Source organism: Sus scrofa, chromosome 2 (assembly GCF_000003025.6).
Source record: "Sus scrofa isolate TJ Tabasco breed Duroc chromosome 2, Sscrofa11.1, whole genome shotgun sequence".
NCBI lineage: Eukaryota > Metazoa > Chordata > Mammalia > Artiodactyla > Suidae > Sus > Sus scrofa.
Window position 1 is genome coordinate 59,083,055 of NC_010444.4, and position 13,851 is coordinate 59,096,905.

The 13,851-nt window shown below is 53.1% G+C and overlaps 1 protein-coding gene across 1 annotated transcript in view; it reads right to left on the reverse strand.

The window, feature by feature from the left end:
• The window catches only part of CRTC1 (CREB regulated transcription coactivator 1), an 87,863-nt gene that overhangs the window by 13,721 nt on the left and 60,291 nt on the right, over positions 1-13,851 (reverse strand). Inside the window, 4 exon segments of the mRNA XM_003123525.4 lie at positions 1,818-1,936; positions 6,753-6,973; positions 7,463-7,503; positions 11,340-11,425. Of these exon segments, the coding sequence (XP_003123573.2) occupies positions 1,818-1,936; positions 6,753-6,973; positions 7,463-7,503; positions 11,340-11,425 (467 nt within the window).

Sequence of the window (13,851 nt, forward strand, 5' to 3'; positions counted from 1 at the left end):
AATGACGTGAAGGATGAATGAAGGGTGGTCCAGACCCTGGACCAGGGAAGCAAAGGCCTGGCAGGCAGGCCTCCCCTGGGACCCACGGAGGACTGGGCTACAGCTGAACAGCCTGTCCCCAGGGAGCCTTTCTCACCGCACCTGAAAGGTGACACCCCTTCTGCACTCTTGCAGACTAGAGAGGCCCCCGGCAGCAGGGAGCCAGAGCCTAGGCCCTGTGGAGTCCTAGAGGGCAAGTGGTGGGAGGTTCCTTCCCACCACCCTGCAGCCTGGCCACCGAGGGAGGCTGCAGACAGTGCAGGTGATGGAGGCAATGGTGTGGTCACTCAGCAATGACCAGCTCGGGCCCTCTTACAGTTGGAAAGAGGAAAATAACCCAGGGCAGGTTTTCAATGTTCATGAGTCTGTGCAGATAGTCCCTGGGGGCAGGCAAGCCCCTGCCCTCTGAGGGAGGCTGGACATGCCCAGGAGCTACAGGATGTAAACATTTAGGGGGAGGCCCGCCTGTCATCGACAGTGGGCAATTCAGGACCAAAAAGGAAAGGGAAGGCAAGTTTCAGGGGTGGGGAGTGGCAGGGAGGGGAAAAGAGGCTGGGGTCACAGATGGAGAAACAGACGACGCAGTGGCCTGGAGACCCTCATGGCTCTGTCTGGATCCTGATCTGAACAAGAACTATACAATAGACAAGAGTGGGGAACGAGGCCCCGGCTGGGCATCAGAAGGTATAGAAAATTACTGTTAATTTGATTGTAGGTGGATAAGACCATCAAGGTAATATTGAAAACACAAAGAAATGGAGTTTCCTGATGGCCTAGCAGTTAAGGACTTGGAATTGTCACTGCTATGGCTCAGGTCACCGCTGGCCCAGGAATTTCTTCTTGCCGCAGGTGCAGTCAAACAAAACAAAACAAAAGAACCCCAAAAACATTAACAAAAAAACTAGTTCTCTGGTGGTCTAGTGGGTTAAGGATCCAGCATTATCACTGCTGCAGGGACGGTTTGATCCCTGGCCCAGGAACTTCTGCTTGCCTTGGGCACAGCCAAAAAAAACCTAAAAACCAAAAACAAAAACAAAAACAAAAAACCACACACACACACATAAATGAAAAGGGGAACATAACAAAGCACTTTACACAAATAAAAAGGGCTGTGAGAGAGGAAAAAACAACTGTATGCCAGCATGTGGGATAACCTTGATGAAAGAGATCAATTCCTAGACACACAAATTAGCAAAGAAGCAGACAAAGCAAATAGAGTAAACTGAAAACAAAAAACAAAAAACAAAACCCCTATCTAAACATCGTACTTTGGGAAATTTCAACAAGATCCTAAAGAAGAGAATAGGGCAATGAAGAAGGCCCAGTCTCACGGGCACAAGCTAACAGTCGTGATGGACACAGGAAACTCCAGGCCACTTTTTTTTTTTTTGGTCTTTTGTCTTTTTGGGACCACACCCACAGCATATGGAGGTTCCCAGGCTAGGGGTCTAATCGGAGCTGTAGCCACTGGCCTACGCCACAGCCACAGCAACACGGGATCCGAGCCTCATCTGCGACCTACACCACGGCTCACAGCAATGCCGGATCCTTAACCCACTGAGCGAGGCCAGGGATCAAACCTGCAACCTCATCGTTTCCTCTGAACCACGACAGTAACTCCTCCAGGCCATTTTCTGAATTTCCCATGTGTTTGAACATTTGATACCAAAATAAAAAATGTTAGGAAACTCTTCAGGATTGTTCCCTGGAAGAAGGGAGAGGCTTCCCACAGAGGCAGAGCCGGGCCCCACCTCCCCTGCCCCACTGAGCCCTCGCACCTGCGTGATGGGTGACAGCGGGGAGAGAGTGGGTGACACCTGCTGGGCCTGCTGCCGCCTTGCCTCCGTGCTCAGGGACAGTGGGCGGTGCTGCGGTGAGGAGCCAGGCGTGCTCATCCCTGAAAGGGAGGAAGAGAAGGTAGGCGTGGTGCCAGCCACTGGCACACACCCAGGGTCACTGCCGGAGACAGCCCAATCACTCAGAAGCCAGTGGGCACGTCTCCATGGCCAAATCCAGGATGCCCCCTCTAAACCCCCAATACCCTGATACTCAGGGGGCTCCATTCTCCTTCCCACTTCCAGTGCTGACCAACACACCCCTCAATGATCCTGGCTTCCCTCCAGGAGGGGCGTGTCCCACAGACTCTGTTGATGAGCACTTCCCGACCTCTGCACCACTCCATGCTTGGCCCCCAGACGGATATGTGACCAGGGGAGCCAAACGAGACTCTGCTCAGAGACTTTTTTTTTTTTTTGCTTTTTAGGGCCGCACATGGAAGTTCCCAGGCTAGGGGTCGAATCGGAGCTGCAGCTGCTGACCTACCCCACAGCCACAGCAACACAGGATCCAAGCCGAATCTGCGACCTACACCACAGCTCATGGCAACACCGGATCCATAACCGACTGAGCGAGGCCAGGGATGGAACCCACAACCTCATGGATCCTAGTCAGATTTGTTAACCGCTGAGCCGCGAAGGGAACTCCCCTGCCCAGAGGCTTTTGGTGGAACTCCAGGAAGGGAGGTCCAGAGTTGTACGGTGGGGCATCCTATAACCACAAGGGAGCTGAGGGGAAAAGGTAGCATCTGAGCCCCAGACCCAGCCACACTGGCACTTCCTGGTTTTGGGAAACCATTAGTCCCCTTTTTTGCCTAAACTGGCTTGGGTTTTGGTTAGTTCCAAGGAAGTTGGTCCTGCTTGATGCTAGTTTCTTTTTGAGCCTTCTCCTCATCCTCCACCCACAAACTGACCCTTTGGCCAGATCTCCTCCTGGCCCCTGACCTTTGTATCTGGTCACACCCTTTTCCCCCCACCTAATGCATTCCCCATATTGCAGCACAAACCCCACGATGATAACCACACTAGAAACTCAGTTGTTTCATCTCCTTCCTGATGGAACTCCTGCCGAGGGGTTCCAAGTTGCCCCCTGCCTCACCCCAGCCCATCCCTCAGCAACCTGATCCTTGGATGTTTTGGTGTGAAGGCACTGAGTGAGGTCAAGTTCAGTGTGGTAGCAGTTGGAGCCTGCCAGCTGCTCCTGAGGCACCGTGCCAGGGAAGCAACAAGCCTCCTGACATGGCGGAGCCCTGGGGGCCTGAACCGACCCCCCAGATTCACTTTCTTTGTCCTTTTGAGTTCACTGTGAGGCCCTAATGAGGTTGTGAGCAGGCCCTGAAGAGAGTGTGGCCCAAAGTCAAGGCCAGGTGAAGATGCCTGACTCACCGGGGGAGCTGGTCCTATACCGCAGAGGGCATCAGATCAAACTCTTTCTGGCAAGTACGGCAGCAGGTTCGAGGGCTGGCATGAATGCACCCAGCGCACACTCAGGGAGATGAGGCAGCCTTCCCTCCACCCACGGCAGCTGTTCACTGGGGCTGTGTCATCTGTGTGAGGCGAGTCCGGTCACGCCTGTACTTCCCTTAGGATGCCCTGGCAGCTTCCCTCAGCCAAGCACCACAGGGAGGGGCCTGGCACCATTGACTGCTCCTGAGGCAGGGCCCCCAGGGGCCAGTCTCTGCACAGACCCTGGGCCCAGAATTAGGCTGCTGCAAACACAGTGACATCAGGGGAGCCATTGGCAGAGGCCTGGGGGGAGGAGTCCGGAAGATGCCTGCTGAGAGTGCGCTGGGTCTCAGGACCCCAGGCTCTTCCTGTCTTCTCTGAGCATCTGATGCCTCACATGTCCGGTGGGCCAAGGAACACTAGACACCCATGTAGGGAGCAGATGTCAGGACTCGGGAAGCAGCAGAGGCAAATGCCAGGAGTGAGGGGGTCAGACAGGCGACAGGGATGGGAGGGGCCTGCAGCAAACTGAGGCGCTCTAGCCCACCTTGAGATGTAGGACTCCACCCACCATTGCTGGGTCTGATTCTTCAAGAGAAGCTAGAAATCCAGGTTTTTACATGTACGTTTGAGTGCTGATTCAAGGCGTCACACACACAACCGCAGGCCACCCAAAATCACTGGTGGGCTGGATTTGTCCTTTAGGCTGCCAGCCTCTAATGTCTGTCCTGAATACAAGGGAGTTTTTAATCCTCTGCTAGGCTGCAAAGGGAGCTTCTGACCTTACATGGGGCAGCCACACCCTGAGACACCAGTTGGGCCAGGAGGGCCAAGGGATGCCTTGCTGTTGAATTCCTTTTGACAACCTGGATCACCTTTGGGAAAAGAAGTGGGGCCAGCTGGAAGGGAAGCCTAGCGCAGGCAGGGAGAGCTGCCAGGGGAGGGCAGACCAGGTGTCAGAAGCCCTGGCCCAGTGGCACGGAAGCCCTGTGCACAGGGCCGGCCAGCCACAGAGCTATGCCAGGAAGGAGGACCACAGCCTGCCCACCTCCGGGATCCGGCGAGCAGCCAAGGCAACAACTTTGGCAAATGTGGAAGGAGACGAGAGGGGCCGCTGTCTTCCTGGCGGTGGAGGCCTCCCTCTTCCTCCTTGTCCCACTAACTCCCGCTCACGTTCTGACTACAGGGTGGGCTGGGTGCTGGTGGGGGTGATCTCCATGCGTGCCAGTGGCCTGCGGCTCAGCCTGATTTCAAACGCGCCCAGAAAGCGAAGCCCCTGCCAGGCAAGCTGCTGGAGCGGCAGGTTCGCAAACAACTGAACACATGTCAGACATTACTAGGCCAGTGCTCTGAGCCAGGCAGGCTGGGGTCTGGGCCCCACACTTGGGGTCTGCGCTCATTCCCGCATCTATGATTTTCACATGTGTCGTGTTTTCCTGTGCTTGTTTAGACTCGGCGTGGGCTGGAGGTGCGCGGCTCCCCGGAGGGCGCTTGGGGGGCTGCCAAGGACCCTCGGGCGGAGGGGGCGGTGCTCTGGAGACTGCTGCAAGGTGTGAGGAGAAAAACAGGGGCCAGGAAACAGCAACTCTGCTGTTGAGGGGGAACCCTCCCCAGAGGCCTCAGAGCCAAGATCCCAGGTTCTGGCCTTGCACAGGCTGACGTGGACGCTGCCTACCCACCAGTTTCTTGGAGGGCCCTGGCTCTTGTTCTCCCCTGAATCTGTCCGTGTTGTCTTCTGGGACCTCCTTGGAGTGGGGGGCGGGGGAAGTATGACCAGGGCCTGTGTCCTCTGCCTGGTGGGGTGAGCCTTGGCAAGCACAGGGCCAGATGCGTGGAAAAAACACAGCCTCGATGCCTTCAGGCCAGAATCTTGTTCCCCTCCTCACCAATTCTGGCCTCTAGCCCCTCACCTAAAATCCTAGGGAACATGTGCACAACCCGGGACAGCCCTCACCTGTCGGCACCGAGGTCAGGAATGACTCCTGGCTCCTGGCTCTCCTTCCCTCCCTGAATCAACCAGGCTCCCAGGCTGGCCAACCTCACCCTGAAATCTCTCTCTGTGAAGCTCTCCATGGGGCTCTGCCCTGGCCGGGGCGCCGTAGCCCATTCCTTGCAGCCAGCTCTCCCTGGGCAGCCAGAGGAACTGTGACAAACACAAGCATGCGATTCTCTCAGAAAATCCTGTGTGGCGCTACCCACCATGCTCGGGGAGGAGGTGCGAAGGCCGTGGCCAAGGTGAGCACTGCCACGCTGTGGCTCCAGGACACTGTGAGGGAATGCTCTCACCAACTGCTGGGTCCCCACACATGTGAGTCCCCATGGTCCTTCCTGCCTGTCCCTGTACCAGGCTGCTGGGGGCCATCTCTTCCAGGGATGCAAACCCACACCGGCCACAGACAACGTGGGGACAGGGGTCATAGCAAGGACATGGAAGATCAAGGCGACAGATGAGAGCAAAAGAGTGACTCGACAGCAGCAGGATGAGCGCAGAAAAGCAACCCAATGTGAGAGGGGGCATGGGCATGAATAGGGAGTCAGGACGGGCTGCGGAAGGGAAGGGAGGTGGTCTGCGCAGGAAATGGGGCCAGGAGCCTGCAAGAGGAGGAGGGCTGAAGAGCCGGGGCAGCATGTGTAAAGGGCCCATGGCTGGAGAGGGGTCGGCTTTGGGAGCAGGAGTGAGAGGGCCCCAAACTTCCACTAGGAGGGAACGGAGGGGCTGTGCAAGGTCCTGACCAGAGGAGGGCCATGAGGGCTCTTGTGGGTGGAAAAAAGGCTGGGGAGGTGGGAAGTAGGCAGTGGCCAGGCAGAGGAGAGAGTGGGACCTTGATGGGGGTGCCAACAAGACACGGCCATGGGTCAGAGTGGGTGAGAGGACAGGAGAGTTGAGGACACCTCCAGGGTTCCTGCCTGAGTCACAGGGAGATGGCACCACTGGAAGTCTCCAGGAGGAATAAGGATGGAGCAACACCAAGAGATACTGGGATGGGCCAGGGCCCCATGAAATGACCTCAAGGATGTGACCTGGGGAAAAAGGAACTTGGAGCACAGGGGAGGGGCTGGGCAGGAACATCCTAAGCAGGCAGAGGAACAGCACAGAGGAACAGATCAGGCCTGTCCCTTGATAAGAGGCACAGGGAAAGCCTGGCCCACCCCGACTCCCTGAAGCCCCCAGAACCCCATAAGCAAGGCCCCTGGAGGGCAAGAGCCTTCCCAGCCCCAGGATCCTGCCCAGGCTGTGCCCTCCACCCAGATGCCTTTACCTTTGGGTCAGCTTGGCAACTCCAAACCCCTGTGGCGGACTCTGCCCTCCACTCCCAGGCCCAGCATTTTGGATGTGACCCTGCTGCTAAGTCATCAAACACGTGTGTCATCCTCACTAGACAGTGAGCTGTGCCAGGGAAGGGAGTAACCCGGCGCCCGGCCCAGCCTTACCCTGGCCAGCACTGCCGATGCCCAGGTGTGTCAGGTTGGCTGCGAGGTTGCCGGTGCTGCTGGAACTGCTCAGCGCAGGGAAGGTGGGCTCTTCAGGGTCCAGCGGGGTCGGGAGGGGGGAGGGGAAGTGGATGTTGGTCAGGTCAGGCAGGGAGCCCCCCGTGTTGTGGGTGGCGGGGATCAGGGCTGTAGTGTTTTCCTGGTCGGCAGATGGAAAGATGCTGGGGAGGGGGGTGGGAAAGGCCAGACAGAGACGGAAGTGAGCTCTCAGGACTACGGCTGGCCCATTCTCCCCCAAAAGCTGTGGCAGGGACAGGAGAAGGCTGGTGCAAAAGCCTTAGCAGGTGCTAAATTATCCCCTACAATCAGGTGCTGCCCTGACGAAGAAACACCTGTCTGCTCGCACCTCCAATGGAAGCTCAGGAAACAGCCTATCCCTGCGGGAAGGAGGCTGGGGTGAGAGTCTTCCCTCTGACCAAGGACACATGGTGTGTCTGAGGGGTGAGTGTACTGGGGCTGGGCAAGGGCTACATCATCCCAGGCAGGGAGGGGTAGGAGTGGTCTCCAATGGGGCTTGCTGGGTGGCCCCCAGTGGCACAGTGGCTCTCTTGTCATGACAGGCAGCCTTGTGAGCAGATGGGAAGCCCTGGGGTTGTCCAAGCAGCCCTTGGTGGCCTTGGGCATGTGGGGTGGGCCCTGCTGAGACTTACTTGATTCCGGGGACCTCGCAGGACTTGGGCCTGGACCCCGTCTGAAAGAAAAGACAGCAGAGGCTGAGCGGCCTCCTTGTGCACCACATGTCCTCAACATGGCCCATCTCCCCACGGGGCCAAGAACTTGCAACAAGAGAGCTTACTGGCAGGTGAAGAAGGGTGGCCCCGTGGGATGGAGGAGCCTGCCCCAGACACACCTAGGGGCAAAACCAAGAGCTCTACGGAAAATGCTGTCCCACAGCCCCTCCCAGCTTCACTCCTGTCTGCCTGGCAAGGTGGGCACAGCCCAGGGGTGGTGTGGTCCCTTGTCAGGGCAGGCACTGGGGGAACAGAGAAGGCTTGCCCACTCTTCACATCTGAACCTTCCAGGGCTGGGCCACAGCCGTCAGCAGCCAGCCCAGAAGGGTGGCAGCGGTGGCGCAGTGGGTAGGGGGTGTGTCAGGGCCACCGAAAACCCAGGTGCCTCCAGGCTAATGCCCTCTGCTGTTCCTGAATCAAGGTGTTTAGGGCTCCAGTGCCCAGGCACTGCTTCTGCTAGTGGCCCTCTGTTCATGGCAAGGAAGCCTCTGTCATGTGCAGAAGCCTGAGGAGGTTCAAGCTGGATGCCCTAAATAATACAGAGAGTGCTGCCCAGCACCCCCGCCCCCATCCCCCACTTTCCAGGGGTGCCCCCAAGCTGTGACTCCCATGGGGACCCTGGCCTGGCCCACAGTGCCTGGGGATGAAGACTGGCTGTCCTGGGGGCCAGCCCTGGGGAGAAGGTTCCAGAGCAACTCTTGTTTCCTCTTTTGTGAACCTGGGACACCATCACCATCCAAGAACTGCAAGCCCCAGGCAGGGTCCCCACACTCTTGTTCAAGGACAAAGGAGGGAATTCTCTTCCGCTGGCAGCAGACAGGACCGGACAGAACCTGGCGTGCCAACGCAGGGATCGGCTGTGTACATGCTCCCTTCTTCCTCTCTGCCTCTCAGGCCCTCAGGCTGACACTCCTGGATGATGTGTTCTTTAGGGATTATCACACAGGAACGTGGACACACCGGTGCAAGGCTAGGCCCACTTCCTGTGCACATACCAGGTGGTTGGGGGAGGCCCAACTGGCAGGGCTTGTGGAGCCCAAAGTGGGGGAGGGGCAGGCGGGTGACCAGCAGGCGTTAAGCCCTGCAGGGAATGCCAGAGGAATGGGTTCCTACTCGGCCATGGGCTCCTTAATTCCGTGAGTAAACACCTGGTTCATTACCAGATTTTTTGCAAAGCACTTTAACGATGACTTTTTCTAAAGAGTCTTTTCAAAAGCATTCCACGAACATTATGGGATCTTAATGGATTTCTAAACAGTATTAAAATTCACCCCCCCACACCCTACCCGCAAGAAGTCCACAGGAATTCCTTTATTGACATCCTCACGGATGCATTGTTTGGCCCTGCAGTTTAAAAGGAGTCTCACCAAGATGCTGGGCTCTGCCGTCTTCTTCTCACTCCCAGGAGTGTTTCTCTCCCCAGAGTTAGGACGCTTGCCATCTGAGCTTTCTTTAGGGCAGCACCACATGTGGCACGCACAGGGACCCTGCTGTCCTTACTGACACACCTCTCTGCAACTAGATGTTTCAGCTGCTTTTTGACTTGGGGGTGTTAGAATTTTTAAGTTTTTCCCCAACTCTGAAAAGTATATGTGTTCCTTGTGCAAAACTGGAATACACAGAAAGGGATTAAAAGGCCAACAGTGCTGGCCACACCAGTCACGCAAGGTGACACACCCACTCATGTCTCCTTCTCCCGGGACCTGGTCCTGCACACCCAGGGATGTGTGGGCATCTGTGGTTTGTGCCTTTCTAAACATCTTTATCCTCTTTCCATATAACAGTTTTGTCACAAGTTATCTTGCATGCCTTTGAAATTCCTTCAAAGATCCTAACTCAATAAACACAGAGCTTTCCACACAAGGGACTGAGGACAATTTCCTTATAAATCTCCTACTGTCCAACATTCAAGTTGTTTCCAATTGATTTTAAAAGCGCTGAACACACGCCTTTGGGGAACATAGCTCTGTTTGCTAATTCATCATCTTCCTCTGAATTCCCCGGGGATGGGCAACTAGTGTTGCTGCCCCTTTCACAGCAACCTGACCACCAGAGGGTTTCTTTTATTTTTTTAACTTTCAAAACCACTTCAGTGTTAAATGCACTTTTGGTTATATTTAAATTCTTTGAAATCTGTACTCATGGCACAAATTCCATCTTATCCCTAGACATTTTTGTAGGTTGAACTTGAGAAACTTGTTTCTGGACCTGAAAACAATAGAGAAATCACCAATCCAACTGGGAGTTCCAAGCAGACTCTGTACTCTAATAAAAGCTGCAATTTTTGTGCAAATGAATGGAAATTATGTTTAAGGGTGATGATAAACAATGATAATTACCCAATACCGTGGATCTAGTAGAATGATCACAGGCTACGAATTAGGAGGTATAATGGTTCTAAACCCTAAGACTCCTTACAACCTTGGGCAAATCACTCAATATGCCTGGATTCCATTTCTCTCTCTTTTTTAATTGGATATAACTGGCATATAATATTAGTTTCATGTAAGCAACATAATGATCTGATATTTGTATATATCACAGTGATCACCATAATATGTCTAGTTAATAGATACCGTCCCTACACATAAAAAAACGGAACAGAGAGTTCCCACTGTGGCGCAACGGGATCAGCAGCATCCTGGGAGCTCTGGAACGAGGGTTTGATCCCCAGTCCCGCACAGTGGGTTAAGGATCAGCATTGCTGCAGCTGCAGCTTAGGACGAGACTGCAACTCAGATCTGATCCCTGGCCTGGGAGCTCCACGTGCCACAGGGAATCCAAATCACAAGAGGATTGGAAATGTTATATACACGAGAATAATCAGCATAAAAAGAACATCATGCAGCAACATGATGGAACTAGAAATCATACTGAGTGAAATGAGCAGAAAGACAAAGACAAATACATATGACATCACTATAACTGGAATCTAATATCCAGACAAATGAACATCTCAGAAAGAAACAATCATGGACTTGGAGAAGAACTTGGTTGCTGATGGAGAGGATGGAGGATCGTGGCTTATCATCACAACGTAGAATAGATTACAAGATCCGCTGAATAGCATGAGAATATGTCTAGATACTCATGTGCAACAGAAAAATGGGGGAAAACTGTAATGTAATATACATTAAGGATAACTGACCTGCTAAGTAAAAAAAATAAAAAAAAAAAAAAAAAAAAAAAAAAAAAAAAAAAAAAAAAAAAATGGCGTGCTTTGTGAATATGCACCAGGGCCATACTACTTTTCCCTACATCATTCCAATCTTAGTATGTATGCTGCCAAAGTGAATATGGGTTTTAATTCTTTTTTTTTTTTTTTTTTTGCTTTTTAGGGCAGTATCCACGGCACATGGAAGTTCCCAGGCTAAGGGTCTAATCAGAGATAAAGCTACCAGCCTATGCCACAGCCACAGCAATGGGGGATCCGAGCCGCATCTTCAACCTACACCACAGCTCATGGCAGCACCAGATCCTTAACCCACTGAGTGAGGCCAGGGATCGAACCCGTATCCTCATGGATCCTAGTTGGGTCTGTTAACTGCTGAGCCAGGAAGGGAACTCCCAGGTTTTAATTCTTCACATGGTTTTCACCAGTGTAACAGACCTGCCATTAGTGTTCAATAAGCTTATGTGACTGGTCAAAAGAAAATGAGGTTCAGGCTTCAGGGACAGTGATACTCCCCAAAGTGCTATTTTGCCATTTTTATCTGAGTTGTGCTAAAAAAAAAAAGAAAAGAAAAAAAAAGATCACAAAAGAAAACAGCTTTTGAACAATCCCTTAAGCTCTTACCTTCTTGGTGTCCCAAGCTTGCTTAGAAAGGTTCTTGTCCGTCTCCGATGTGGTCTCCTCCATTCCCGGGACTGTTAATAGTAAGACTGGGGTGGGGTGGGGTGGGTTTGGAGGAGAAGGAGAAGCAGAAAAGGAATCTTTGCAGCTGTGTGGCGGCACCAGGAGGGCACTTCCCTGACATACAGAGTCACGACCGTGATATGAATGTAACCACCCAACAGTAACTTCTGGGGACTGCACTAAAGTACAAAAGAGTTTCATTAAAAAGAAAAAAAAGGATGCAAACTATTGCCTTTGAAATGGATAAGCAATGAGACCCTGCTATGGAGCACTGGGAACTATGTCTAGTCACTCACGACAGAGCATGATAATGGGAGAAAAAAGAATGTATACATGTAACTGCGACTAGGTCACCCTGATGTACAGTAGAAAATCGAAAGAACACTGTAGGCAAGCTATAATGGAAAAAATAAAAATCATTATAAAATAATAAAAAAAAAGAAGAAGAAAGAAAGAAAAGTAAAGAAAAAAGAAGGTCAGAGAATCTGTGATTTAAAAAGGAGCAAAAGCGAAAGTTCTGGAGCTAAGGACTGTGTGTCGACTCTGCCTCTCACATACCCTACTCTGGCCTTGGAGGCCTCAGTCTGCAAAGAGCCAAGAATTTCTCCTGCCTCCCTGGGTGGCTGCTTTGCCCGGAGTGCCCACTTGTAGGCCTGTGGATACCTGGCCCCGCCTTGGGTCAACACTCAGAGGCTGGGCCCATCTGGGTAGCTCAACATGGGCTGACATTGACCCACCCATGGTAGCTATGGCCCCATGAGTTGGCGGCAACTTGAACCAGCCCCAGAGGATGAAAGGACGGGAGAGAAGGTCTCAGGCACTGGAGGGGCATTATTCGAGGCCCTGGAAACAGCTATGCCTTAAGACCCCTTTCCTTAAACCTTTTAGTTCGAGTGAGATTAAACATTTTCCGCAGGAGACCCTATTTCTTTACGCTTGTTAGAAGTTCAGTTTTTCACCTGCAATAGCGCCATTATGAACATAGCCAGATGGGTTCATTTCTTCTTCTTGCCACTCAGACTGGGAGATGGGAGGGCAGCCAGGCTAACCCTGATTCGTTACTGCCTGGGCCCCTCCTAGAGGAAGAGGGAGAGGTGATGTATTTCCCTCCCCCTATCCCAAGGCCAACTGGACTCTGGGTTGCCAGGGGTCCTTCCATGGTCACAGAGAATCCTCTGGGGATGGCAATGCCCACTGGCTCACCCTAAAAGCCCCATGTCCCCCAGCACCCTCTGAACTGCCCCCAGCATCAGGAACAGGAGAGAAGCGCCAGGTCCACCCTCATCGCTCCTAGGCATCTGGAATCTCTGCTTTTATTACAGAGACAGCTCCTTCTGCCATCTTGCTTTTGCTGCCTCATGAGCTGGGATCTCAGGGAGAACACATGAGGAGAGCCCCTGCCCACCAAGGGGTGAAGTTTTGATTGATCATCCTTCTTCTATCAGCAGAACCTCTGGGCCTCTCGTGTACATGATTAATTCTCTGGTTTCAGTGTCTTGGAGAAGATCAGGCCCATGTGGGATTTCCTTGAGCTGGCCTCATAGCACCACACTCCCCTCTCTGGATGACATGCCCCAGTGTTTTGTTTTGTCTTTTGTCTTTTTAGAGCCGCACCCATGGCACATGGAGGTTCCCAGGCTAGGGGTCCAATCAGAGCTATAGCTGCCAGCCTATACCACAGCCACAGTAGTGCCAGATCCGAGCTGCATCTGCGACCCATATCACAGCTCACAGCAGCGCCGGATCCTTAACCCACTGAGTGAGGTCAGGGATCAAACCCACAACCTATTGTTCCTAGTCGGATTCGTTTCTGCTGCACCACGACAGGAACTCTGACAATGCCCCAGTTTTTAAGATGCCATGTACCTTCCTGGAAGGTCTCAGGGATGCTGCCTCCATACCTGGATCCAAAGAAGGACTGGGGGACTGGGCACAGATCTGCCCCAGCTGCAGGGGTGTGTGCATGACCTAGTTGGAAAGGAGGCTCTGGGCAAGAGTTAGGAAACAGTTTCTTTTCCACCACCATAGCCAGAATGGGCTCAGGGGCTGTAGACCCCAAGAGGGTTCGGCATATCAGAACTGAGAAACAATCCAGTGTCAAGGCCTGGATCAAACCGTACCTGAAGCCAAACATCTAGCCCTAACTGTTGGTCATGAGCTGATAAACACACCTTTTGCATGGGCCTGCTGCTCCCAACATCTGAAGGAATCTGTAAGGCCCTCCAGACCATACTTTCATGACCATACTTTCAATCCATGAACAGAGGCCAATGTGAGTTTGCAGGGACTCTCTCTCTCTGCCTAGAAAACTCCTACACACTCCTCAAAATCCAACTCAAGTAGTGTCATCTCTGAACGTTTCCCTAAACCCTTCCCTTTGGAAGACATCATCTACTGAGTTTTTCTTCTCAGGCCTGTCCACCCATGAGTTTGTGGCCTCTGGGAATACAGC